Below are 27,643 nucleotides of genomic sequence, written 5' to 3' on the forward strand. Positions count from 1 at the left end.
GATTCCAGTGGCAAGAAGTCCCAGATGACTGGAAACTATGCTGAAATAAACGGAGATCACATACAGCACTCGGTATTACCAAATGATCATCCATTTGAGTACTGACCAGATTTAACATAATTTTGGTGATCTAACACGAGCCGATGTGTCAAACGTGATAATGTCATATATCACTCTTACATACAACCTTTTAGTACATACACTGACATTACCATTTTCGACAAAGGTGGTGATATTTAATTTGCATGAAGATTTTTAATCTCAGGTTTAAACAAAAAGAAAAAAAAAAAGAAAAATGTGTTCACATTTAGTCTTTTTTTTTTTTTTTCAGGAAAGGAAAAAGCAAGAAAAAGAAGAAAAGAAGATTCGAACTAAATTCAAAGTAAGTTATTTTTTGTTCAAAGTAAAATTACATTTTTTAAATGTCAATATCTATGCAATAAAATCTCGGATAAATTATTTATTATCTATTTTCCATAATTTGCGTTCCACTTTACCCTTTTTAATGAACTTTTATAAAAGTATGTGATAAGTTGAAGCAATTTTATTCAATTGATGCAACCAATACCAGAAGTAATTAAATCAAACTTCACAAAAATCCAATTAAAAAAAAACGGCAAAAGGATAAGCATACAACAGCTGATTTTTTTAATGTATATTATTTCATGCCATTGTCAAAACTTATTAAAGTTTATTTCTTGCATGAGACAAAGTGGAATTGATTCTTTAGAAATCTAAATATGGCAACAGTTTGTGTGAGAAGGAACATGACAAGACAATCGTATACAATTTTAAAGAAATTTTACTAGCTAAGTGATAATAGTATAACATATATATATATATATATATATATATATATATATATATATATACTATTATCACTTAGCTAGTATAATTTATATATATATATATATATATATATATATATATATAACAAGAAAAAGCTATTACATTTCTGAATTTTTGAGATGAGGATTGGTTATTCATATTATTTGGATTCTTCGAACTACTCTTCTCAAAAGTGTAATTTTCACAATGTTTCGGTCAATGTAAGTTTGATGGTTCAATTCTCAGTATGAACGACCAAAAAAAATACAACTGCAAATTACTTAGGACCTCTATCCAGTCATGGCTGAAGGAATGAGAGCATGCTACTCTCCTGTGGAGTAAATAAAGCGTTTTCGTTCAAAATTCCATCCAAATTCCTGAGTTTGACAGAAACATTCTCAAGTTTGACAAGATACACCTGAAGATGATTGGAGGTTACATCACCCGAAACGTTGTGAAAATGTACACTCAAGATGAGAACAGTAATTTGAAGAATCCAAATAATAAGAAAAAGGTAATTGTTCAAAAAAGAGGAAGATTATGCTTGGTTTGCGAAAACTTTTCTGGATGAAGAGTTTGTGTAACAGGTTGCACGTGTGTATTCCTCAATTCTGTCTTTTTTTGTGCAAAAGTAAAGGATTTTCTGCAAAGACTTTTGTTAAAATGCAAATAGATCGATAACAACCAAAGATGGGAATTTGAGGATGAACAATGGCTAATTTCTAACTGCCGTCTAAGGCTCTGTTTAGAAGTAGTTAAAAGATGGTAGCTAGAAAGAAGAAACGGGATGGCTTTCAGTGATTGCTGCTGAGGACTTTTGTCACCAAAGTTCAGCTGGGTTAAGAGGGTAGGGTTGAAAAGAAGCCAGAACACAGTGTGCAAGGATTTTTATTGGCTGACTCATGTACCCCCACCTCCACCCAAAGCAGTAGATATTGGGAGACCTGTTAGCAAATCTATGAGGCCCTAATGGGAGAAGGCAACAACCAATCAGTGATTTGATGAATTCAAATACCATGTCTCCTTCAAAAGTATTTATGAGATTTAAATTTCAACATTTCATAACACTTTCTATTATTACAAAACTGTTTGTTTTTTAAGGGCATACGTAAGTTCATAGAAATTTTTTCCCAAAAATTTTTATAATTTTCTTACATAAAAATTTAAAAAAAAAAAAAAAGCAAAAAGGATCATGGGAAGATCAGTGAGTGAAACAACAATTGAAAGTAGGAAACGATGGGTAGATTTTTTTTTTTATTTATTTTTTTTATTACATTTTCACCCCAAACAAGGCACATTGCCACTTTAATGTAGGGGGCTACTATCAGGGGAAACATCTACTGGGGTACTATGTAGGGATTAGGGCAGCGAGATGTTGGTTCACGTTGCACTTGAACTTATGCATGTCAGTACAGTTGGGGAAGCAGTGACCTGGAATGGAATTCCAAAGTCTAGCAGTTCTGGGGAAGAAACTACTGGAGTAGAAAGATCTTTTACATCTAGGGATCTCTACAGTGTGGGGGTGGGATTTTGTAGCTTGTCGGGTCTGTCGAGGGTGTTCACAGCTATTTTATAATAATGTAAGAGATCTATGTGCTTGTGAGTGCATAGAGTACTTTTATGTTATTAGACCTAGGAACATAACATTTTGTATGAAGGATCCCATATCCATGCAAATTGTCCTGAAGGCATATATATATATATATATATATATATATATATATATATATATATATATATATATATATTTTTTTTTTTACCGTGTCCTTTTTTTGTATAGTGAACATTTTTTTGTATAATGAATTTTGACCATGTCCTCTTTTTTGTATAGTGAACTTGAATCGTGTCTTCTATCTTTGTATAGTGAACTTTGATTGTATCCTCTGTTTTTGTATAGTGAATTTTGATAGTGTCTTTTTTTCAGCATAGTGACTTTTGATTGTGTCCTCATTTTTCTATACTTTGGAATGACACTCTGGTTATGATTGGTCCATAGCTCAGCATCGCCATTGCTACACAAATATGCTAACAGGACCATTTATTTTCATAATCTGCCCACTTTAAATATATCCAATTATCAAAGAGGTCACAACTTATAGCTGCACTGAATGCACTCTGATTGAGGTCTCTTTTCCTGTTTCCTCGTTTCTCTGTCTATTTAATCTTTTGCTCCAGGGAACTTACAACCTTTATCGGCAAAACAAGATTAAATGCTGCAGTATAAATTGAACTTCATTATTCTTTTTATATTTAGTTGAATTCAGATATTTATGACTTATTTAGTAAATAATTTCAATTGTTTATTCATAAGCAAAATTATTTTATGAATGAATTATTTGTGCGAGTTTTCTAATTGTTGAGTACAATTCAAATTGAATCATCTTAATGCAAAAATAACTTCTTTGAATGTCTGTAGTTTTTTTTATTCCTGTTGTGTTAAAAAGTATGTATTTTATTTTGTTTCCTGTTATGTGCAAGATAAATGTCTAGGGGTAAACACAACGTATATTTAACAAAAGAAAACTAAAAGAAATTTAAGAGAGAAAAGAGGAATTTATTGAACAAATAAACAAATGGAAACAAATATTTACAAAAATAAAAGAAAGGTAACTCAAGTTCTTTGTTGCTAGATTTTGTCACGGAAAATAATAGTTTAAGAAAATATATTTTTAATTTGGTCAGAATATAAGATCAGAAACTCAATATTTACCAAGCATTCGTTTATTTTGCGAGGGAGTTTGCAATAGGGTTGTTTCAGGAAATTTCTTACAACCTGATTTTAATCCCAGAAATTGGCCAGAGTTACAAATACTTAAAAGGTGTCCCCCCCCCCGCCAAATTAGCATTCTTTTTCAGAGCTGATTTAATAACTGAAGTTATGATGCTATTAGCATCTATTTATAGTCATGTGGATTGGAACCTTCTAAAATTTCCAAAAATGGAACACCTTGACTTTGGAACCTTCTAGAACCCTCGAAAAAAGAACACTTTTCTGTTCTATTTTTAGATCTCTCCAGAGACGCTTAAAAAGAATTTTTTTTTATTTTCTAACTGTAATGTAATGTATTTTAATAGTAAAAGTTTTATATTATTATATATTATATATATTTAATTTTATATAATATATTTCGTATTATGATATATTATAATATTAATTTTATATTATTATTTATATTTATTTATATTCATTTTTATATTTTATATTATTTATATAGGAAATGGTAATTTCTTCATATTTTAACAGGAACACTGTCCGCTCATGACATTCAAAAATTAATTAACGAGCTTTCCAAAAAAGGACTTTTAGAAAACTTTAGGCAAATAGTAAATATTTGTAAGTTTTTGGAAAAATCCTAGTTATAGATGTAGCAATAATAGATATTGTGCGTTTAGAAAATCCATTAGGCACAATAGTTGGTGTACTCTTTCCTGCTTGAAATTAGAACAGATAATTAAACTTAGATGCTGCTTTTTTGGTTTTGTTTTTATGGGAATCGTTCCAGACAATGCGTGAAGCCACTTGATGTAAATGAACCACCAAAAGCATAAAAAATTAGTGAAAAAGTGAGATACCTATGAACCTTAGACCTGAAAACTTTAAGGTTGTAGAAAATAGTCAGCCTGAAAAGAGTTCCACAAGATTGTAGTTCTCGGAATGTAGCTGCTGGAATAAGGTATTAAAACAGCACATTGTTGGAGACCACTAGACCAACGAGTCAAATGAGCTGGAACAAAGGAAGCCGGGAATAGATCAGACAATTCTGAAGAACACATGCTATAATAGTATTTATAGAAAAGTCTGAGACTAGCAAGATTAAATTTGTGCACAAACAACTTTAACAATGAATACTGAGTAAAGGTGTGTCGAGCAATGAAAAGATAAAACTTATTCTCTTTTTCTAATTAAAATTATAGAATAATTTTTATTATCATCATTATTACTTAAAAAAAAAAATTTTTTTTTGTCATTTGTAATTTTGTGTAAGTTCCAATTGCTTTTTTGTTTTACGCATTAAATCTATGCAGGTGACCACGAAAAAAATGCCACCCATGTAATCGTTATTAGAATTCACAATCTTTTCTGCAATCCAACTATATTTGGTATAAATATAGTTCAGCCTAGGCTTGACTTGACTTGTCCACCAAGTTTTAGTTATGAATGTCCAACAGTCTTTGCTTTATAATAATAATAATAATATAAACATCTTTATTTAATATTTTTCCAAAGACAAAAATTTTACAAATATTTTATTACTGTCAATGATCCCAGACAAATGTTGATGATTGTCTCATCATTAGCATGTGTAACTCTGAATGCACCTCACGCTCACTGGACCTTAAGCTTCTAGATTTTTATCAGTTCAGTTATCTCAAAGATAATGTCTATTAACCTTTTATGGCCTGAATTATGATGTAGATGATTCAAAAAATATTTATTGTTAATTTTAGATGGCAGAATACTGAATGTAAGCAATGGACACTTGCAATCTGGAGGTATCTAGCATCTAACCAGATACTGAGCTAATACATACAAGGCGTGTTTGAATCAATTCCCACTTTATTCATGTCGTTATATTCATTTATTTACAACTGAGCGAATAAGTTCAACCAGGTCATAAAGGGTTAAGACAATCGTCAGCATATTCCTGAACTTTACAGAACTATCTCAGTCAAATCAGGCAGTGCCAAAAGAAGGTCAGGGTTCTTGACAATTTTGCATGTCTTACTCCACATGTGCTTATCATTGAATGACAATAAAACAAACTCTTTGATATTCATGACTGAAACCATGTGGAAAAGTCAGGCCCAGATTGGAGTTTATCTAGACCAAATATGGTTGGAATGTTTTTGTTTTTTCTCTTATTCACCTCACACAAGGTACGGTGCCACTTGGATGTAAGGAGCTACTATTTGGGACCATATCTATGGGGACACTATGTAGGGAATTGAGCAGTGAGATGTCTGTTCACATTACACTTGAGCCTCTATATATCAGTACAGTCAGAGAAGTAGAAATGTGGGAGGGAATTTCAAAGTCTAGCAGTTCAAAAGAAGAAACAATTCGACCTAGACACTTCAAAAGCATGTGGACCAGATCTCATCTCGGCTGTGCTATTAAAAAAAGTTTTGCTGAGGTTGCTCCAGTTCTCTCCAAACTTTACAATAAATGCCTTAACGAATCTTGCTTTCCCGACTGCTGAAAAACCGCTTCTGTGATACCAGTCTTCAAGAATTCTGGTGAAAGAACTGACCCACTAGATTATCGCCCCATTAGCCTCCTCCCGCTTTTTGCCAAAATATTTGAGTCCTTAATTAATCAAACCCTAGTCCAACACCTAACAGCTACTAAACTCCTGACCGACAAACAATATGGATTTAGGCAAGCCCGTTCAACAGCAGATATCTTAACTGTAGTCTCTGAACGTATATACCATTCACTGGACAAAACAGGAGAAGGTAGAGCGGTAGCCCTTGATATATCTAAGGCTTTTGACAGGGTATGGCACGATGGTCTTCTAAGGAAAATTAGATCATATGGTATCACTGGAAGAATACATAATGTAATTAAATCCTTCTTAAGTAAGAGAAAAATTCAAGTTGTCCTCGACGGTCGTACATCTAAACAATATGATATAAATGCGGGAGTACCTCAGGGGTCTATCCTTGGACCTTTATTATTCCTGATATTCATAAATGACCTCCCTGATAAAATTATTTCAGAGATGGGTATATTTGCTGGTGACACCACTCTCTATAACAGGCATGAGGGGAAAACAAATGAACATATATCTAAGGAAATGGCAGAAACACTAGAGGATGTCCTCCAATCCGTAGTGGAATGGGGACAAAAATGAATGGTCACATTCAATACTGCCAAGACTAAACTTGTTTCCTTCAATAACTACAAGAAAACTTCTCTACCACCAATAGCAATGGCCAAGAACACATTGCCTGAAAGTAATTCTTTTAAACTCCTTGGTCTAACATGAACTGGAATAGATACATTGAAAACATTGCCAAGGCAAAGAAGGTGGCTTTCTCTACTGTGCTAGAAAATTACTTACGCCTGAAAGTATCCTGTACCTCTATAAGACCACCATTCGCCCATGTATGGAGTACTGTTGTCACATTTGGGCTGGTGCATCTGCTGCTTGTATCTCACTCCTGGACAGGGTTTAAAAGAGTCGCCAACCTGATAAGTCCTGAACTGTCATCTAGGCTTCAGCTTTTGTCCCATCAACAAAATGTTGCATCCCTCTGCCTGTTCTACAAATACTTTAATGGTGAATGCTCTGACGAACTGCAAGCACTTGTACCTCCTCGACGTGACTACCCCCGACAAACCCGACAAGCAACTAAGTCCCGCCCCTTTACAGTAGAGATCCCTATGTGTAAGAAAGCTTTTTACTCCAATAGTTTCTTCCCCAGAACTGCATGTCTTTGGAACTCCTTCCAGGATTCTGCTTTCCCATCTGTACTGATATGCAGAAGTTCAAGTAGTGTAATGTGAACAAACATCTTGCTACTCATCTCCCTTCATAATGCCCTCGCAAATTATGCCCTCAATAGTAGCCCCCTACTTCAAAGTAGCACTGCGCCTTGTTTGGAGTGAAAATTGAATTTAAAAAGAAAATTTTTTTAAGTAGAAGACTTTCCGGCATCTAGGAGCCTCAAGAGTGAAGGGGTGGGATTTTGCTGTTTGTTGTGGTAGTCATGGGGTATTTATGTCAAGGGGACACAAGTACTACGAGTTTGTCAGAGCACTATCCATTAAAATATAGAATAGGCAGAGGAATGTAACATTTGAGAGATGGGACAGGGGTTGGAGTTTGGTTGATAGTGTGGGGCCACTTAGTTTGGATACTTTTTTTGAACCCTGTCTAAGAGCCAAAGACTAGTGATAGGTGCACCAGCGCAGATGTGACAATAATACTCCAAACATCGGCAAATGGAAACTTAGTAGAGATATAGGCTACTCTCTGGTGTGAGTACTTTTTTAGTAGAGTAGAGAGAGCCCACGGTCTTTGCAGCAACCTTAATGAATTTTATTAACAATTAAGTCAGTGGCGTTTTTGTAGAGTCACACCGTATGATTAGTTCAATGAAGTTATTTTAATGTTTTCTATTCAAGATGGATGGAACAGAAAAGGTTGTGGGTGAAGGAACATATACAGGAGAGTCATGCAAGGGAGGTAAGCTTGACTTAACTGTAAAAAAGGGAGACAGGATCAACATTCTACGAATGCATAACAACCCGGCTGGAAAATGGTTAGCCAAAACCGAAGATGGAAAAGGTACATCATATTAGTTTTCTTTAACCATGTAAACAATTTTAATTTTTTTTAAACATTTAACTCATTTAGATTTTTTTAAACATGTAAATCATTTAGATTTTTTTAAATGTGTAAATAATTTAGTTTTATTTAACACTAGCAGTTCAGTCTGGCTTTGCTCTGGCTCTATATACTGTTCATAACTTTATGTACATATGTATATATATATATATATATATATATATATATATATATACATATACATATACATATATATTAAAAAGTTTGATTCATGTCCAGATAGCCTACATCTAAAATTTCAAGTGTTTAGACCCAAAATTGGTGGAGAAGTTTGGTAGAGTCTGCAAAGGTCAACTCTTTCAACTTTGACCTCTTGACAGCCAAATTTTCGCCCAAAAACTGATTAAAAAGCTTGCTACATGTCTGAATACCCTTTATGTAAATTTTCAAATGTTTAGACCAAAAATTGGCTGAATAGTTGTCTTGAGACAGCAACGGTCAAATCTTTTGAACTTTGACCCATTGGCAGCCAAATTCTCGGCTAAAAATCGATTAAAACCTTGCCCTATGTCTGAATACACTTTATGTAAAATTTCAAATTTTAGACCAAAAATTGGCTTAGTAATTTGGTAGAGACCGCAGAGGTCAAATTTTTTTTAATTTTGACCCCAATTTTGACCCCTTAACATTTATGGTTTTGGGCTCAAATCAAATTAAAAAGTTTGATCCATTTCCAAGTAACCTACATCTAAAATTTCAAGTGTTTAGATTCAAAATTGCCGGAAGAGTTTGGTTGAGTTTTCAAAGGTCAAATCGTTGAACTTTGATCCCTCGACAGCCAAATTTCTGGCCAAAAACTGATTAAAAATATTTTCCCAAATCTCAATACCCCTTATGTCAAATCTCGAGTCTGTAGACTGAAAATTGACAGAGTAGTTTGGTAGGGAAATGCATACACACACACACACACACACACACACACACACAATTTCACTTTTATAGATATATAGATTTGAATAAATTAAATTTTTTAACATTTAAATCATTTAGATATTTTTAATATGTAAATCATTTTGATTTGAATTGAAATCATATGTATGGCATGGATATTTTATAAATATATATAAATATTCAATTAAAAAAAACAAAAACATTTTTGTCAGACTGTGAAAGAGTTAGTTTTTAATTAGGCAAATTCCTCAAATTAAACAGAAATAAGAACATATTAAATAACTATTAGAGAAACTGTTATAATATACATTGGAGACAATAAATAAATAAAATAAATGACTGGACATATGTGCATACTCTGTGAGCTTTGCCACATGATTGAAAACGACATCCTGCCGCTTATCACAATTTGGGGTACTTGTCCAGTTTAATCAAGAATTTAAAAAATGAAAATATCGAAAAAAGGTTATATTGTACGTATCCGTTCTGAACTGAAGATCTCCGAAAAAAAATTTAATGTAATTAGATTGAGTAGTTTTCTTTTTTTTTTTTTTTTTTTTTTTTTTTACAGCGGAAAAACACGTTTTTATGACAGCATGTTGAAGGCAGACATCTTGGATTTTTTCTTAATTTTCTTTGGAGTTTAGAAACGCCATGGGGAGATAACTCCAGTTAACTCCTTCCCCATAATACTAGCTTTTCTTCCTAAAAATCGAACCTTTTGCTCGGTATCATAACAACTTATTTTTTCGGTGTAAAACAAAAACTACTTGATGAAATTAAGTGAATTTTTTTTTCCCGGGGAACTTCATTCCATAATGGACACGTACAATTTAAACTTTTTGCGATATTTTCATTTTTTAATGTCTTGATTAAACTGTACAAGTACCCAATTTGGAGTCAATTTCAATTTTCAGAAGCCGCATACAATATAAACCCTTATTGGTTGATCGGTGATAGAAAGTTTTCCAGCTTCTGTCATGATTTTCAGAACAATTTATAAAATAAAAACTACTCTGTCCATTTGATATCCTATAATGCATCGTAATTAATAAATATTTTATTCAAAGTTCACGGTAATTGTAAAACAAAAATTACATAGATGATATCTCTTTAAAATGAATCAATTCTATGCAGGGTCATAATTTTGGAAAACTCTATTTAGTTTTTCAGAAAGGGTATTGTTTTTCATTTTCACCAGATTTATCTCCCTTTTTCTTGTCATTTAAAAGCACATATGAAAATCGCATTTCCAAATGAAAACTCTTACGCTTGAAGACCTGCTCATTATTAGGTCAATATATTTATTTAAAAGGAAAATACATTATAAGTTTTCTCATGAAAAACATGGATGGAAATTTTATTTTTAAATGTCTGTCTCTTGTTCAAGAATTGGTATTATTTGTTAATTATCTTTTCATTTAATTTTTTTTTTTATTTGCATTCATTTTAGTTGGCTACGTCGAATCTCAGTGCGTTGAAATTTGTACATCCAACATTAAAAATGTAAGTAAATGATCCACTGTTTCGATTGTATTAATCCTGTTTTCGTTGGTGAGTGTTGGGAGGTATGGATGCACATATTGGAGATCTTCACTTTCTTTTTAGTCTGGCAATGTCCATTGTTTAATTATTGATTTTAAAATCAAATTGATTCTTTGAGAAATTCTTAATATTATGAAAAAAATTAATATTTAATCCTGATCTAGGTTGTTTTACTTGAATTTCAAACGAAGTCTCCATCTGTGATTCATCCTCATATACAGTGCATTGAAATGATGATGATGATGGTTTCATGAAGACCATCAGACCATAATCACACTTCTCCACTTGGTTCTTTCTTTGATGTGATCTTGATATGTTGGTACTATTTGACTGAGCTTCAGTGAGTTCCAAATTCTTATTCTTTTTTATATATTTAAAAAAAATATTGATTCAAGGTTTTCACTTGCACTTATTAAAAGGTTCAAGGATTATCTTCATAGTATGAGCTCATCCTGGGATGGGTAGTCTCCCAAAAAAAGATTGATATCTGGTACTTCCAGATCAGGTTGTTTGAAGAAAATGCTGACTTCCTGACTTAAAATGCACCAAACATTGACGCTATTTGTTTTTGTTGTTTTGTTTTCTTTTCCTTTCTCTTTGCAAAAATCAGTTATATTCTGGAAAGTCTAAAACAAAAGCAACAATTTCCTCTAAAAAACAAAAACAAAAAATAACCAACCAAAACCCATAAATAAAGATTTGAAGATATAAAGAACTTGAAACATAGAAACTTTTTACCATTGGTTAGGTCCCATTTGGGAGTTGTGGGGAATGTGAATTGCTCCTTAGTTACCATTCATCCCAGGTCCACTTTGATGCAGAGCATGAATACTTGTTAGAACATTTGGTGCTACCAAATCAGGCTGTCTGAAGATACTGGCTTCCTGACCAAAAGGTCCTGGATATGACCTTAAACTATATCTGATGGTGAGGCCCCAGCTTGTGGGCTTTGGGGAGTGTGGAGCCACCCTTTAATTGCATTGCTCCCAGGTCCACTCTGACCTGGAATGGTAGTACCTGTTAGGGTCCCAACTATGGGTTAAATTTAAACCAACTTAAAAAACAAATATGCTCTATTAAAAATTGTTCTTCAGAATCACTGGATTCGGCATTAAATAACCTGAAAAAGGTTGAGATGCCGTAAAACAAAAACAACCAATTCTGACCAAAAATGCACCAAATATTGATGCCCCCCCCCATTCCTTTTGCAAAATTCAATCATGTTCTGCAAAATCAAAAATAAAAACAATTTTTTCTTCTACAAAACAACCAAGCCAAACTCTATGAATAAATATTTGAAGATATAAAAAAAAAAACTAGAAGCATAAAATCTTTTTCCAAAATTACTGGATTCGACATTAAAATAACCCAAAAAGGGTTGATTTGCCATAAAACAAAATAATAAACCAAACCCCCATGAATAAATATTTAAAGATCTTGAGGAAATAAAACCTTTTCTCCAAATTACTGGATTTGGTATTAAATAACAGGAAAAAGAGTTGATATGCTGTAAAACAAAAAAACCAAACCAAACACCATAAATAAATATTTGAAGATATAAAAAAATTAAAGTATAAGTAAATTTATCAAAATGATCTGATTCGACATTAAATAACCTGAAAAGGGTTGATATGCCATAAGACAAACCAAAAATAATGATAGTTTCTTGCTTTAAATTATACAATTCTTTTCTTTCTCATTTTCTTATGTCATTTACTATCTTTTGTTTTTCCCTTAGGTGATGGGAGTTACTGGAGGACAATATGCAAACTTTACACCAACATCAGGGTAAGATTATATTTATCAATATTAGAGAAAGTGTCCTTCCTCTTTCAGTAATAACTGTTTCATTTTCATTAAAGTTATACAAATTATGCAAGTCATTCTGTCTTATAAATACAAAGGAACTTTTGTAAGAATCATGAACTTGATATTCATTTCTCAATATGTATAAAACAAGCCAAAAAGTCTGACACTCATTATTTATTTTTTAAACATTTGCGCATTTATAATATTATGTATTCAATACATTTGACATACTAAGGAGCTGCTAAAAACAGCCTATCCTGCCTTGACAGGGTACAAAATAGACTTCGTGGCTTAGTGGAGATGCTCTTTTCTCTTTCCTGCAACCTCTCTCCCACAGAAGAGATGTTGCGAGCCTGTCTGTTTTATTGTTATTTCCATGGCAAGTGCTCTTCTGAGCTCCAATCTCTGGTCACTCCTCGCCAATCTTTCACGAAAACACCTGTCCAGCTGAAACCACTGTCATTAATTTTCCCTACTCTTTATCTGTGCCTAAATCAAAACGTAGATTCCATGAACAATGATTCTTTCTTAGAAGTGCACGCCTGTGGAACTCTCTTCCGTTTGCCTGTTTCCCACCTGACTACAACTTGGATGTCTTCAAGTCCAACATAAACAAATTCCTGATGAGCCGCCCCCTTAAGTAATGACACTTTATCAAATCCCCAATACTAACGATTACTACGATACTATCCCATTGATTACTATACACGCAATAACCCTTATCCCCGAGTGGCTTCCTGGCCTTCCTTCCTTTTACATGGTGACCACCATGTAAAAAAAAAATATATATATATATAAATGTATTTTTTCTCCATATTAGTGACATTTACACTCAAAAAAATACCCTGTCTCCCATCTTTGGGAGGGATCATATGATGAGGAAACAAAGAAAGTATATTTGTCAAAATGAAGGGAGTATAATCTGAAAGACAAAACAGGAGAAGATGGAGTATTTTGTTTAACAAAGGGAGTTGGCTTCTGGATAACTGTACTCTAAAACCTTGAATTTTTAATCTTCTAGAAGGTTCTAACATACTGGCGACTGACAAGAATGTTTTTTTTTTTTCAATTATTTTAGTCAAATCCTTGAAACTGTAACATTATTTTATATTACTAGCAAGCCTCTATGAAACTTCTATTCGGCCAGTATGGAGTTACTTCTTAGCTATCCTGGTAACTGTACTCTAAAACCTTGAATTTAGAATCTTCTAGAAGATTCTAATACTTTATTTTTAGTAACAAGAGAAACATACTGGCGACTGACAAGAATGTTTTTTTTTTTTTTTTTTTAGTCAAATCCTGGAAACTGTAATATTATTTTTATTGATTTAGAGAAGCAACAGTAAATTGTTATTGTTATATCAAATGATTTTTTTTGTTTTGCTCATGTTTAATAATTGTTAAAAAATAATCTTTCATGTTAAATATGTTTTATTGGCATTCTAACCACCTTAAAAAGTATTAAAACCAATTATTTTTACATGATTTTTATTACCAGTAAGCCTCTATGGAAATTCTATTCGGGCAGTATGAAGTTACTTCTTAGCTATCCTGGTGCTACCAGATCAGGCTGTCTGAAGATATTGGCTTCCTGAGATGAAATGCACCTAACATTGATGCTTTTTGTTTTTCTACTTCCTTTTGCAAAACTTAATTATATTCAGCAAAAACAACAACCCACCTTTTTACCCTTTTTCCCATTTTCCCTTTCTCTTTCTATCTTCCCCCACTTCCTGACTGGTTTCCTAACTTAAAATGTACCAAACATTAATACTGTAACCCCTTTTCCCTTCTCCCATTGCAAAACTCATCCATGTTCTGCAGGGCAGGGAACAAAAACGATAATATCCACTATAAAACAACCAAACCAAACACTACAAACTAGCGATTGAAAATACAAAGAGCTTGAAGAATAAAAACCTTCTACAAAATAACTGGATGCAACATGAATACTATTTCCAAAATAACTGGATTTGGTATTCAATAACCAGAAAGCGGTTGATATGTCGTAAAACAACCAAACCAAACTCTTAGTTATCATTGTTCTCAGGTTCACTTTGGTGCAAAATGGTAGTGTTTCTCATGGTCTCATCTATGGATTATTTTTACATAGATTTTATTACTCCATGGAAATTTCATTAAGAGTTGCTTCTAAATTGCTATTGTTCTCAGATTCACTCTGGTCAAAAATGGTAGTACTTGTTAGGCTCTTATCTATGAATCAACTAAAATTCATCCTGAGAATGACATGAAACTAGATCTGGTATTATAAACACAATTTTCATTTTGAATAGCTAATTAAAAAAAAAAAAAAAGTACATAAATAAATATTTGAAGATGTAATTAAAAACTTTAAGGAAAAAAAAAATTAATTTAAACAAAAACAAAATTTATTTTCTAAAATGATTGAATTCTACATTATTATATATATATATATATATATATATATATATATATATATATATAAATAAAATGAACTCATTTTTTCCCGTCGGATTTTGACCTTAATAGGATTAAAAATCAAGATATTTCATGCAAATATAATATGCACAAACGGCAGAACAATATCTGAGGTGTGTTATAGGCGTATTATTTCTCAAATTCCTTGATAATCTTAGATTTCTATACTTTTTCTGCTGAGAAGTCACGGCCAAAATCGGTTAAGATCAATGGAAGTGGTAAAATATTTTCTCTCTAATAAATTCCTCCTCCCCCTGCCACCACTTAACACCATTTGGGGATCGTTCACAAGGAACAGTTGAGAAGAGAACACCGGTTTGGCTTCGTAGTTCTTTCATGTGAAGTTATTTAAAATCACTAAAATAAGCTGCAGTGCTCTGTGGCGTAGTGGTTAGCGTGCTGGACAATTCACATTATATTTTCACGTTCGCGCCGACCTACCGTAGTCGTTTTTTTTTTTTTTTTTTTTTCACACTTTATTTTCCTACTTTTACTCATGACTCCGGGTTTGATCCTTCCTACTTACCTACCATAACATTTTTTAAAACTCCCCCCCCCCCGTCCCGGAAACAAACACTCGGGCAACGCCGGGTACCCCCGCTAGTTATTATATAATTTTTTAAACAATTCATATTCATAGATTATATTCTTTTCCAGTTATTTCAAATAGCCTAACAATAATATTGATGCATTGGAAAATTTGAAAAAAATAAATCAATTACCTTAAATTATGTGCAAGTTAGGAATCAAATATTTTGTGTGAGTCTTTAAGAAATTATATCCCAACTATCATGGCTTTTCCAAGGACGTTGTTCTAAAATCAACCTAGATGCCACAGAAGAAGAACCTGAAGTCCTACCTAACTAATATTCCTGGTGAACCAAGTGCAAAAGAGATCCAGACAATTGCACTTAAGGGAACAACGAGGATACTAAAAAAGCTCTTGACTGGTTTCAATAAAAAGCACAGCAATATTGGCAACAGGTTTGACTGCTCCATACCGAACGTTACAATCTTCAAAGGAAGAAAATTAAGAAAAAAAAACAAAAAAAAACATATTGGCAGATCTTGAATATTGTGGGTACATCTAGCTAGATTTTCCTGTCTGTTAATTCTGTAATAATTTTATTTCTAGCATTTGTTCTAGAAATAGTAAATCACTTCTAGTAAAACAACTGTTCATTGGAACATTCTTGCAGAAACTGAATGATTTTCATGTTTTTAGATATTCCTATATTTAATATTTCCCAGTTTCACAAAGGGTAATCTTACTCATATGCATTTGATTATAACTATTGTATCATCTCTGCTATTATATTGTGGCTTCGTATTACATTAAATCAAATATCTCTATTGTTTATGTCTTATCTAACTCATATGACTCTAACACTTAATAAATCCTGTTGTTCAATTAGACAAGGTCAAATGTATTTATATGATGTAAACATTATGGGTGGTTTGACCACATGACTCTAAATAATAAATTAAATAAAAAGTCTATTACATAGTCTTTCTTTGCCTTTTTGGGTCTCTTTGTTTTTTGTTTTTTTTGGGGGGGGGCTTTTTTTGTTTAATTTTTTTATTTTATTGTTTTTGTTTTTCTTTTTATATACATAGTTCAATAAAATATGTTTTCTGATGATATCTGATCTGAACTATATTTAGACACACACGCACACACACACACACACATATAGTAGTATAATAATATACTTATGGCAAGTAATCTGCACAGAAGCATTTGTTACATTCCCAAAAGAATTTGTCATTTGTTAAAAAAAAAACTTATATATATATATATATATATATATATATATATATATATATATATATATATATACTGAAAATTGATGAAAATTATTATTTAATAAAGTACAATAGTTATTAATTCATCAAAAATTCAAACATAAGCCTGACAAATTCTCACTAGAATGGAACACAGAATATTCTGTGTAGCTTAATTGCAATATATATTTTCATAATTAATACTATATATATATATATATATAATGTATATAATGAATGAATGATAAAAGTCTATATTCCAAATTTCATGATGTTGACCATATTACAACTTATTCCTTTAATTCAGTTGAGATTTACAATTCTTGACAGTATCTGTTTTGTAGTGCAAAATCAATCACTTAATTATGATATCAATCAGTGAATCTATTTTGCCCTTAACTCGTCAGAACAAACAGCAACAATCTGTCAAAAGGAGATAAAGTGCGTTTTGACGTGATTAAAAATCCAAAAATTGGAAGAGAAGCTGTTAATTCTTTATAATATGTTTACATTATGCCATTTTGTTTTAATTTAATCCATGCAGTCTTTGGATTCCAGATTCTTCCTTACGTAATATCACTCAATTGATTAATTAATTGAATATTTTTTTAAATTAAATGATTAATTATTTTATTTTGATTTTTTTTTTCTATCAAAAATTGTGTTTTTACATATTTTTAAATTTATACATTATTTATTAATGTTAATCCTATGATGAGAAGTGTCTATTTTTTGAAAACTATGGATTAAGGATTTTCTTCATTATAATTTTTTGTTTTAATTTTTGATGAATTAATAAATATCGTAATTTATTAAATACTAATTTTTAACAATTTTTCGTTTATATGCATAATGGTGGACCTGGCAAAGAGGCTGCTCGACTACAGACCTTCACCCTAAAGAAAAATTACATACAATTTGTATTGTATATTGTATTAACGAAATATTAAAATTTTAAACAAATCTCATTTTGAAATATTCATAATGTAACCAAAATATATATATCGCAGTGAATCGTTTTTCTCATAAGTAAATTAATTAAACTTATTTTTATAATTAAAATATGTTACATTTCTTTGTATGCCTTACAAATCTTAACTTTTTTCTTATATTTCTCATGTCAAGCTCCTGTTGCAAAACTATTCTGATAAAAAAATGTGTGTATATATATATATATATATATATATATATATATATATATAAATAGGGACATCGATTCATAAATAGGAGTTATTATTGGTTCTTAAGACAGTAAAAACGAATGAACCAAATCGAACAAAGAAAACAACTCTTTGAATTTGCTTTTTGAAGGTTTCCTGCAAGATATGGCTGGTATTCACTCTGTTATGGAGTCTGGTGAGTTCTGAGTGACCTTTCTGAACGGATGACATTGAGATAAGGGGCATGCAGTTCCTTTTTTTTTTTTTTGTTCTTTTATACTTATCTCTCTGTTCAGAATATGCTAACTTCGAAAAGAAGAACAATTAAACTTTTTTTTTTTGAATTGCACGGAAGATTTGCTGCAATATTGAAGGAATTCCATCTAACGGAACTAATAACTTGTATAAAACTGAGAAGGTGGGGGATATATAGATATATATTTATATTACTTTTATATTTGGATACATCATGGGATTATATATATATATATATATATATATGGTTCGAATCTTAATCGTAACACCCTGCACTGATAATTCCCGAAAGGATAAAACACTAGTGTCTGTAGGTATTTAATTATTATAGTAAATAATTATGTCAGCTCTTTTAAGAAACTTGTTTCTTATCGTTGAACACTTTCAGTTAAATTAAAGTCGGTCAATTTAGCTCTTATGCGTAGTAGATCATCATATAATGATTAGATCACTTTGACAGTATATAAAAAAATAAATGTTTAAATTCAACAGCATTTCTCGCAATTAATGGTAGCCGGGTTCAAATCTATCGACTGATGTTAACCGTAACACCCTGCACTGATGATTCCCAAAAGGATGAAACACTAGTCCCTGTAGGCATTTTATAATTATGATAGTAAATAATTATATTATATATATATATGTTTAATATTTTAAATCTTTACGGCATAATCACATTGACACACCGGTTCTCGTCAGGTCACCGGAGTTGAGCAACGTTGAGTCTGGTTAATATCAGATTGGTGACTATTTGGAAATTCTAGGCGCTGTATGTACTCTCCGCTTATCCCGGCATTTGTTTCCAGTCGTCTTGTACATACACTTCACTTGCCACTGGTATTTAACAGTGTCAGTTCAGGAGAGGTGTGGTTGGAGATTGCGCACCTCCTGTCACAAAAGGTTCACGTGCAGGCACTCCTCTGTGGGTATTCATAGTCTGTTAAAAACTGAAGGAGCCTTTTTTTATTTTAAATCTCTGTAATGTGTCGGCTGGATTTAAAAAATTGGACATAAATAGCATTTAAACTGACAAATCGATATTTGAATCTAACTAGCCAACTTTCAGTTATTATTGTACAATGTTATTTCCTATAGACTAATATACTTTGCTCCAATTTATTTATTACTGTATATACTTGTGCATAAGTCGATCCTTTTCCCACTTTTTCTTTTTGTTTTTTTCTTTTCTTTTTTTCCTTTTTCTTTTCTTTTTTACTTTTTATTTCTCTTCTTGGTGAGAAGATTCGAAGTGAGTAAAAAAGAAAAGAAAAAAAACAAAAGGAAAAACAAAAATAAAAAGTGAAAAAAAATATTGACTTACGCACAAGTATATACAGTATTTTTTAAAATACTTAATCTGATTGTGCAGTTTTGTAATATGTAGACATTTTTAGAGTCACCTTAAAAGAAATTCACCTGAAGGCAGTAATGTATTCTTTTAGTAAGAATTATTATTCTTGACTTGCTTTTTCTAAAATCATTTTTCTTACTTTGTTTTATTAAGTAAAAATCATGTTAATAGGTTAAAGTAGTTTGCTTGAAGCATTGTTTAATGTGTATATAAAATAAATTTAGATTTATAGAAGGCAGAACAATACAGATGTAATGAACAGACTCAAGCTTAAAGGGACTGAAGATATAATTGTGAAACTATCTATGCAGTTTCATTTTTATTGATCCAATTCATGTGGTTGTATATGTATAACCATGCATATATATATATGTATTTTTATACAATATTTTACATATAGGATGTTCTTACTTGTGTGAGGCGTTCAAGTGATTTGCCCGTGATACTATATTTCAGATGTCTTCCCTTCATCAGGCGTGTTTTTGACTTTCAGACATGCATGTTGGGTTTTTATTGTACATGAAACAGGTTCGCAGAAATTGGAAATTAATTGATCTGTTTCAGGCACATAATTCATTAATATCAGGGAAGAGGGGGGGGGTTATTCCGTATTACATACAGTTATTTTTATTGATATTTATCCTTAGTTATTTATTTTTGTATTATTAACTAGTCTATTTGTTTATTTTATTTATTTATTTTTTATTTTAAAATCACGTTCATTTTTAGCTGAGATACTGAAGATAACATGGAACATCAATTATCGAACATAGAAATATTTACAAAATAATTTTGTACGGATCAGTACAGTGAACAAAATATGAATTCCTCTTTGTGATTGTAGGGTCATTTGCATCTGGACCACATGACCAAAAAGAATTCATCTTCGTGTTGAGATGATTATTTCATACCAAAACCAGACTGGCATAGTATAGGCCATCTTTTTAGGACGGCTTATTCTTTGTTAATCTAAGGTTTGAATGTGTACAGTTCTAGGAGGCCCACCTTCCCAGGCTTTAACCTCTCATCCTTTAAGAAAAGCTTAGTTTATTAATAATCGCCTGTGGCGCTCCTACTAAGGAATACAAACAAGGTTGCCCAGGCAATTTTTGTTTGGTCAGAGTGCTTTTCCTTTAGGGCACTGGCTTCAAATTCTATTTTAGTACTTACGCAGTTTACAGACCGTGTTATTTTTAGATAGGAATTTTAAGTTCAATTTCTGTGGTATCTTTTGTTTATTAAATTGTTAGGTGAAAGTACAGAATATTTACAAAACGCCCTCTCCTTTCTATGTTAAGGATGGATTTCTAAATAACGTTATTATTTCAGCATGGTCCATATTCTGCATAAGTACTCCCATTTTTCTGACCTTGTGGCACATTTTCCTGACATGGGAGGAAAATAAATAAATTCAAGTTACGTATTTGTTTTCTTCAAATGAAATTCTTTAACATCCCTTGAACATTTCCATTTTCTTCTGATATATTTCTTAGAAAAGTAGAAATTTCTGATTCAGGAATATATTTTTTTAATAAAAAAAATATTTAGATAAAAGGGATAAATGAAGATATATCCAGAGATAGCTTAGTCTGGAAGTCAGGACTGGCCTTAGATTTTGCAGAGTCATGCAAAACAGATTGCATGGGGCGCTGAGAGGATAGGGGTAGAGATAATAACTGAAAATTAGGATTAAAAAAAAAAAGAATGAATCGGTGTGGAGCCTATGGAAGCGTGGGCCCACTGCGGCCCCATATATTCCAGTGGCCTGAGGCTGACCCTGCTAGAAGTCAATTTCTAAAAGCCATTCAAAGTATGCAAAATGGGTGTTTAACTAAATATAATCCTTAGTGAACCCTTATGACGTATCCACATATAAAGATTATATATATATATATATATATATATATATATATATATATATATATATATATATATATATATATATATATATATATATATATATATGAAGCAAATTATGGAAATAATATTTCAACATGGAGAGATGAAAACGGAAACAAAGCAAAATTACATACTCATCAATGCTTCATCTTTATATTAAGACTTCCTCAGGGTGATTGATTTAAAGAAATAAAATATCAGTACAATATTTGAAAATATATTTGTTGCGTTTGTAATGTGAAATGGATGTCTTTGTTCTATTTCAATAACCGTTAGCATTCAGAGAGTGTATAGCGTTTATGGCATGGAGTGAATGTTAATGGCTATTTTTTAAATTTTTTCATTCAAAAATAGAACAAAGACATCCATTTCACATTACAAACGCAACAAATATATTTTCAAATATTGTACTGATATTTTATTTCTTCAAATCAATCATCCTGAGGAAGTCTTTAAATAAAGATGAAACGTTGATGAACATATAATTTTGGTTTGTTTTCGTTTCTCATCTCTCCATATATATATATATATATATATATATATATATATATATATATATATAACATTATGTCTTAATTTAACTGGATATTTCAATGTTTGTTTTAACCGAATCAATTGTTTGGGCATTTTATTTTTACTTTTTAAAATTGTTGGAAAAAATACATTTTAAAGAATATACGAATTTGAAGTTTTTTTGGGGTTTTTTGTTTGTTTTTGTTTTTTTTTTTTTTTTTTTATTTGTTTGTATGGAATTCATTTCGAAATTAACTTTTTAAAAAAAATGCATGGTGTTAATTCCTCCCCTTTGACCTTCAGACACATTCCTTGAGTAGATTTCTTAGATTTGACTTCTCCCATTGGTTCTAGCATGGAATTTGGAACTCTGTTTCTATCTAGCATCCAAGTCAAGGAAAGATATGAAATAGTGGAACAGTTTGTTTTACACAGGTTATACAAACTAACAAAACATTTCCACTTCTCTGAGCGGTACTTATGGAAAGTGAAAGTCAAGATTATATTTTTTTAATAAATTTTAAAAAGTAATTATAATATTATTCATCACTAGACCATAAGTGACTCGTTGAGTTAGTGTTTGTTATATGTATTACTACATTAGTGTTTGTTATATATATTACTACATCGATGTTTGTTATATATATTACTACATTAATGTTTGTTATATATATTACTACATCGATGTTTGTTAAATATATTACTACATCGATGTTTGTTATATATATTACTACATCGATGTTTGTTATATATATTACTACATCGATGTTTGTTATATATATATTACTACATTAATGTTTGTTATATATATATTACTACATCGATGTTTGTTAAATATATTACTACATTAATGTTTGTTAAATATATTACTACATCGATGTTTGTTATATATATTACTACATCGATGTTTGTTATATATATATTACTACATTAATGTTTGTTATATATATATTACTACATTAATGTTTGTTATATATATTACTACATTAGTGTTTGTTAAATATATTACTACATTAGTGTTTGTTAAATATATTACTACATTAATGTTTGTTATATATATTACTACATTAGTATTTGTTAAATATATTACTACATTAGTGTTTGTTAAATATATTACTACATTAATGTTTGTTATATATATATATTACTACATTAATGTTTGTTATATATATTACTACATTAGTGTTTGTTATATATATTACTACATTAGTATTTGTTAAATATATTACTACATTAGTATTTGTTAAATATATACTACATTAGTATTTGTTAAATATATTACTACATTAGTGTTTGTTATATATATTACTACATTAGTGTTTGTTAAATATATTACTACATTAGTGTTTGTTAAATATATACTACATTAGTGTTTGTTATATATATACTACATTAGTGTTTGTTAAATATATTACTACATTAGTATTTGTTAAATATATTACTACATTAGTATTTGTTAAATATATACTACATTAGTGTTTGTTATATATATACTACATTAGTATTTGTTAAATATATACTACATTAGTGTTTGTTATATATATACTACTATTGTTATATATATTACTACATTAGTATTTGTTAAATATATTACTACATTAGTATTTGTTAAATATATACTACATTAGTGTTTGTTAAATATATTACTACATTAGTGTTTGTTATATATATTACTACATTAGTGTTTGTTAAATATATTACTACATTAGTGTTTGTTAAATATATTACTACATTAATGTTTGTTATATATATTACTACATTAGTGTTTGTTATATATATTACTACATTAGTATTTGTTAAATATATTACGACATTAGTATTTGTTAAATATATACTACATTAGTGTTTGTTATATATATACTACATTAGTATTTGTTAAATATATACTACATTAGTGTTTGTTATATATATACTACTATTGTTATATATATTACTACATTAGTATTTGTTAAATATATTACTACATTAGTATTTGTTAAATATATACTACATTAGTGTTTGTTAAATATATTACTACATTAGTGTTTGTTATATATATTACTACATTAGTGTTTGTTAAATATATTACTACATTAGTGTTTGTTAAATATATTACTACATTAATGTTTGTTATATATATTACTACATTAGTGTTTGTTATATATATTACTACATTAGTATTTGTTAAATATATTACGACATTAGTATTTGTTAAATATATACTACATTAGTGTTTGTTATATATATACTACATTAGTATTTGTTAAATATATACTACATTAGTGTTTGTTATATATATACTACTATTGTTATATATATTACTACATTTGTCATTGTTTGATAATCATGGTTTCATAAAGATTACAAAGAAAAGGGATTTTATGAAATCAGAATGCATTGTGATATCATAAAAGACCCTTTACCTCTTCCTCCCTCACTCGTTCTCTCTCTTTCTCTTTCCTACTCCCTATTCCCCCCGCTCTCTTTCCTCTTTCCCATCTCCCTTCCCTTTCTCTCTTTTAGCCCTTTAACGACAGAATTTTTTATGCAATAAATTAATTTTTTAATCATGAAACCCACACGTGACAGAAGTTAGCGTGCAACTGACACACAAACCTAAACAAACCCTTCATTTACTTGTTGAACCATGCATCGACCTGTACTTTGAAAACTAGTTCGGTGGATAAGCCATAAGAGTAAGAAATATTGTTTTGTTTTTTTGAAAGATGACTTTAAAGTACAATTTTGCAGTAAAGGTTAATTATTTCCATCATTCCATTACAAAGGATTTTACAAAATCAGAATACATTGTGATGTCATAATAGATTCCGTTCTTTCTCTTCTATCCTCACTTTTTCTCTCCTTCTCACTCTCTCTCTCATATTTTTCTCCCTCTCTTTCTCTCTTTTGTTATTTTCCTCTCTCTCTCTCTTTTAATTACTTAGACGTTCCATTCCTCTCACCACTTCTCATCATTGATGCATTATTTATGCAATTCTCCCTTCCTCCCACCATCTAAACCATTTATGTATAGCTAAAGTGTACATGGTGACAAGCAAGCAAGCAGAACAACATTGTCAGAATTTTTGTAGCATTTAGATTCATTCAATTTACAAATTAATAAATTGGTTAAATCCTATTTTAGTCATCGAAATTATTTTGAATGTTTGAACATTTTAAAAATAAAAACGCTTACTTTTAATTTAAAAAAAAATACACCTACTTAAAGTAAACCTTTTAGTTAAAAAAATAAAATCGTTGCTTTCATTTTCCGAACGTACAACTGCATAAAAGTGGAAATGTTTCGTTTGGATAAACGCTGTATAAAACTAAGTTTTGACTTTTCATTTCTCTTCCCAGCGGGGGTGCTTAAAAGAAATATGGTCCAAGATTTGAAATATTGATGTGTGCCAAAGTTGATGAACAACATGAGACGTTACGATTGCATAATTTAGTAAATCAATTTTGGAGGTCCAGACTCAATTCTGCTGTGAGTCCAATATATGAAACCGTATAAGCTGAATATCAAAATAAACCTTTCTTTTGTGGGAGATTTACACAATAATGAAATCTGAATATTTGTTGCTTTAGAAAATTCAACTCTGGTTTCATATCAGATCAAACAAAGAAAAGCAAATTTATTAAAATAAATTTGAAAAATATTAAATAGCAAAAATCTAATAAAATTTAATAAATACTAACTATAAAATAAATAACTATAAAATAAATAACTATAAAATAAATAACTATAAAATAAATAACTATAAAATAAATAACTATAAAATAAATAGTTATAAAATAAATAACTATAAAATAAATAGTTATAAAATAAATAACTATAAAATAAATAACTATAAAATAAATAAATATAAAATAACTATAAAATAAATAAATATAAAATAACTATAAAATAAATAAATATAAAATAAATAAATATAAAATAAAAATAAATATAAAATAAATAACTATAAAATAAATAAATATAAAATAAATGTAAAATAAATAAAAAATAAATAAATATTTACTATTATAATGCAATTAATGGTTTAATGTTACAACATTTGTAGCTATGATGTCATTTTTAAAACAGATAATATCACCTAGTAAGTATGTTTTTTACCGAAAATAAGATTTATCAACCAAAGAAAAAAAAAAAAAAACAGAAATGAAAATGGAAGGTATATTTTTTGTTGTTGCTAAAATTAATTTTCATATTTTTTATAAGTAAATATGATTACATAATTTTATTAAAAGTAAATATGAATATACGAGGTGCCTTCAATAAGTTTCAAGACTGTTTTTATACAGGCATTTAAAATTGTCATAGACTCTTGAAAATTTTGTATGTTATTGCTATGCATCTTATGAGATGACTGACCAATTTTTATGATTTCAAGTTTAAATGAACAGCTACAGCAAGAGTTGGAATACACACTACTAAAACCTAATTGAAACAGCTGGTGAATTTTAAAAATGCAATCTGGATGTTAGGACACTTTAGAAGAACGATATGCAATAAAATTTTGTTTTAAATTTGAAAAAACTGACACAGAAACATATGGAATGCTTCAGCCTTTTGGATCATTTTGCATGAATCAAGCATCAGTTTTGAGTGGCATAAGAGATTCAAGGAAGACAGGGAGTCTGTGAGGGATGATCAGATGTGTGGGAGGAATAAGGAAGTCAGAACACCAGAGTTGATTGGCCAAATAAAGAATTTCATGGATAAGGACTGTCGTGTGTATACAGAGACAATAAGTGCACAGTTTGATGTCAGTGTGGGAACTGTACACACAATTATTCACATAGAATAGAAGATGTGGAAGATTTGCACAAAGTTTGTCCCAAGGCTGCTCAAAGAAGATCAGAAAGGAAGATGTTGTCATGACAGCAGGGAGATGGTTGAGCTGATCAATTCAGATACCGCAGTTTGTGATGCTCTGCTGACCTGCAATGATAGTTAGATCTACTGTTATGACTGAGGGACCCAGAGACAGCGTTCCCAGTGGAAGTATGCTGGCTCTCCCAAGCCCACAAAGGCCAGACAGAGCAAATCCACCTAGAAACTTATGATGATCCCCCCTTTTTTTTTTTGACAACACGGGCATGATCTACATGCACTGGGTTCCCACTGGACAGACAGTCAACAAGGAATACTATGTTGAGGTTTTAAGGGAGTTCAGGAAGAGATTCTGTCAGAAAAGGCCAGCATTTTTCAAACCAAGTCAATGACATTTTCCCCAGGACAATGCACCAATCTGCAACTTCTTCTTCGTAACAGGCTATTTGACCAAGATGGGCATCAAGACAGTTCCTCACCCTCCCTATAGTCCAGACATTGCCCCTTGTCACCTTAGGTTATTCCCTAAGCTGTCATTATCAAATAATTGAGGAGATGAAAGAGACTGTGATAAGGGTCATTGACATGCTCACACAAGAGGACTTCCATGGGGCCTTCCAGAAGTTGTTGGAATCGTACAACCAGTGCATTGCAGCCGGAGGAGATTACTTTGAAGAGGACTAGAGTTTTAAGTGTGTGTTATTAATAATAATAAGTGCCCATACAAAAAAGTCTAGAAACTTATTGAAGGCACTTTGTATATTCTTTTTCATACAAAGTAACTATTTGTAAACTATTTTTGAAAAGTAATTTCCATAGCTTTCTCTAAGTAAATATGACTATATATATTTTTTATAAAAAGTAAATGTAGATATATATATATTCTTTTTTATAAGAAGTAATTATGAGTAAACTATTTTTTTAAATGTCTAGTATTTTATAATTTCATAATCTAATTCCGGGTTTGTATTAC

At 30.5% G+C, this 27,643-nt stretch overlaps 1 protein-coding gene across 9 annotated transcripts in view; it reads left to right on the top strand.

Moving 5' to 3' along the window:
* The window catches only part of LOC145280045 (uncharacterized), a 434,510-nt gene that overhangs the window by 384,216 nt on the left and 22,651 nt on the right, over nt 1–27,643 (top strand). For 7 of the 9 annotated variants that reach the window (XM_080131714.1, XM_080131720.1, XM_080131722.1 and 4 more), the window contains 5 exons: nt 332–382; nt 7,961–8,123; nt 10,528–10,580; nt 12,358–12,407; nt 17,985–18,029. In XM_080131714.1, coding sequence (XP_079987840.1) covers nt 332–382; nt 7,961–8,123; nt 10,528–10,580; nt 12,358–12,407; nt 17,985–18,029 — 362 coding nt within the window. The remainder of the gene's footprint in view (nt 1–331; nt 383–7,960; nt 8,124–10,527; nt 10,581–12,357; nt 12,408–17,984; nt 18,030–27,643) is intronic. The other 2 variants (XR_013868533.1, XM_080131717.1) reach the window with 1 other exon arrangement.

The sequence above is a fragment of the Euprymna scolopes genome, chromosome 7 (genome assembly GCF_053919585.1).
Source record: "Euprymna scolopes isolate OS-2025 chromosome 7, ASM5391958v1, whole genome shotgun sequence".
In the NCBI taxonomy this organism is placed as follows: domain Eukaryota; kingdom Metazoa; phylum Mollusca; class Cephalopoda; order Sepiida; family Sepiolidae; genus Euprymna; species Euprymna scolopes.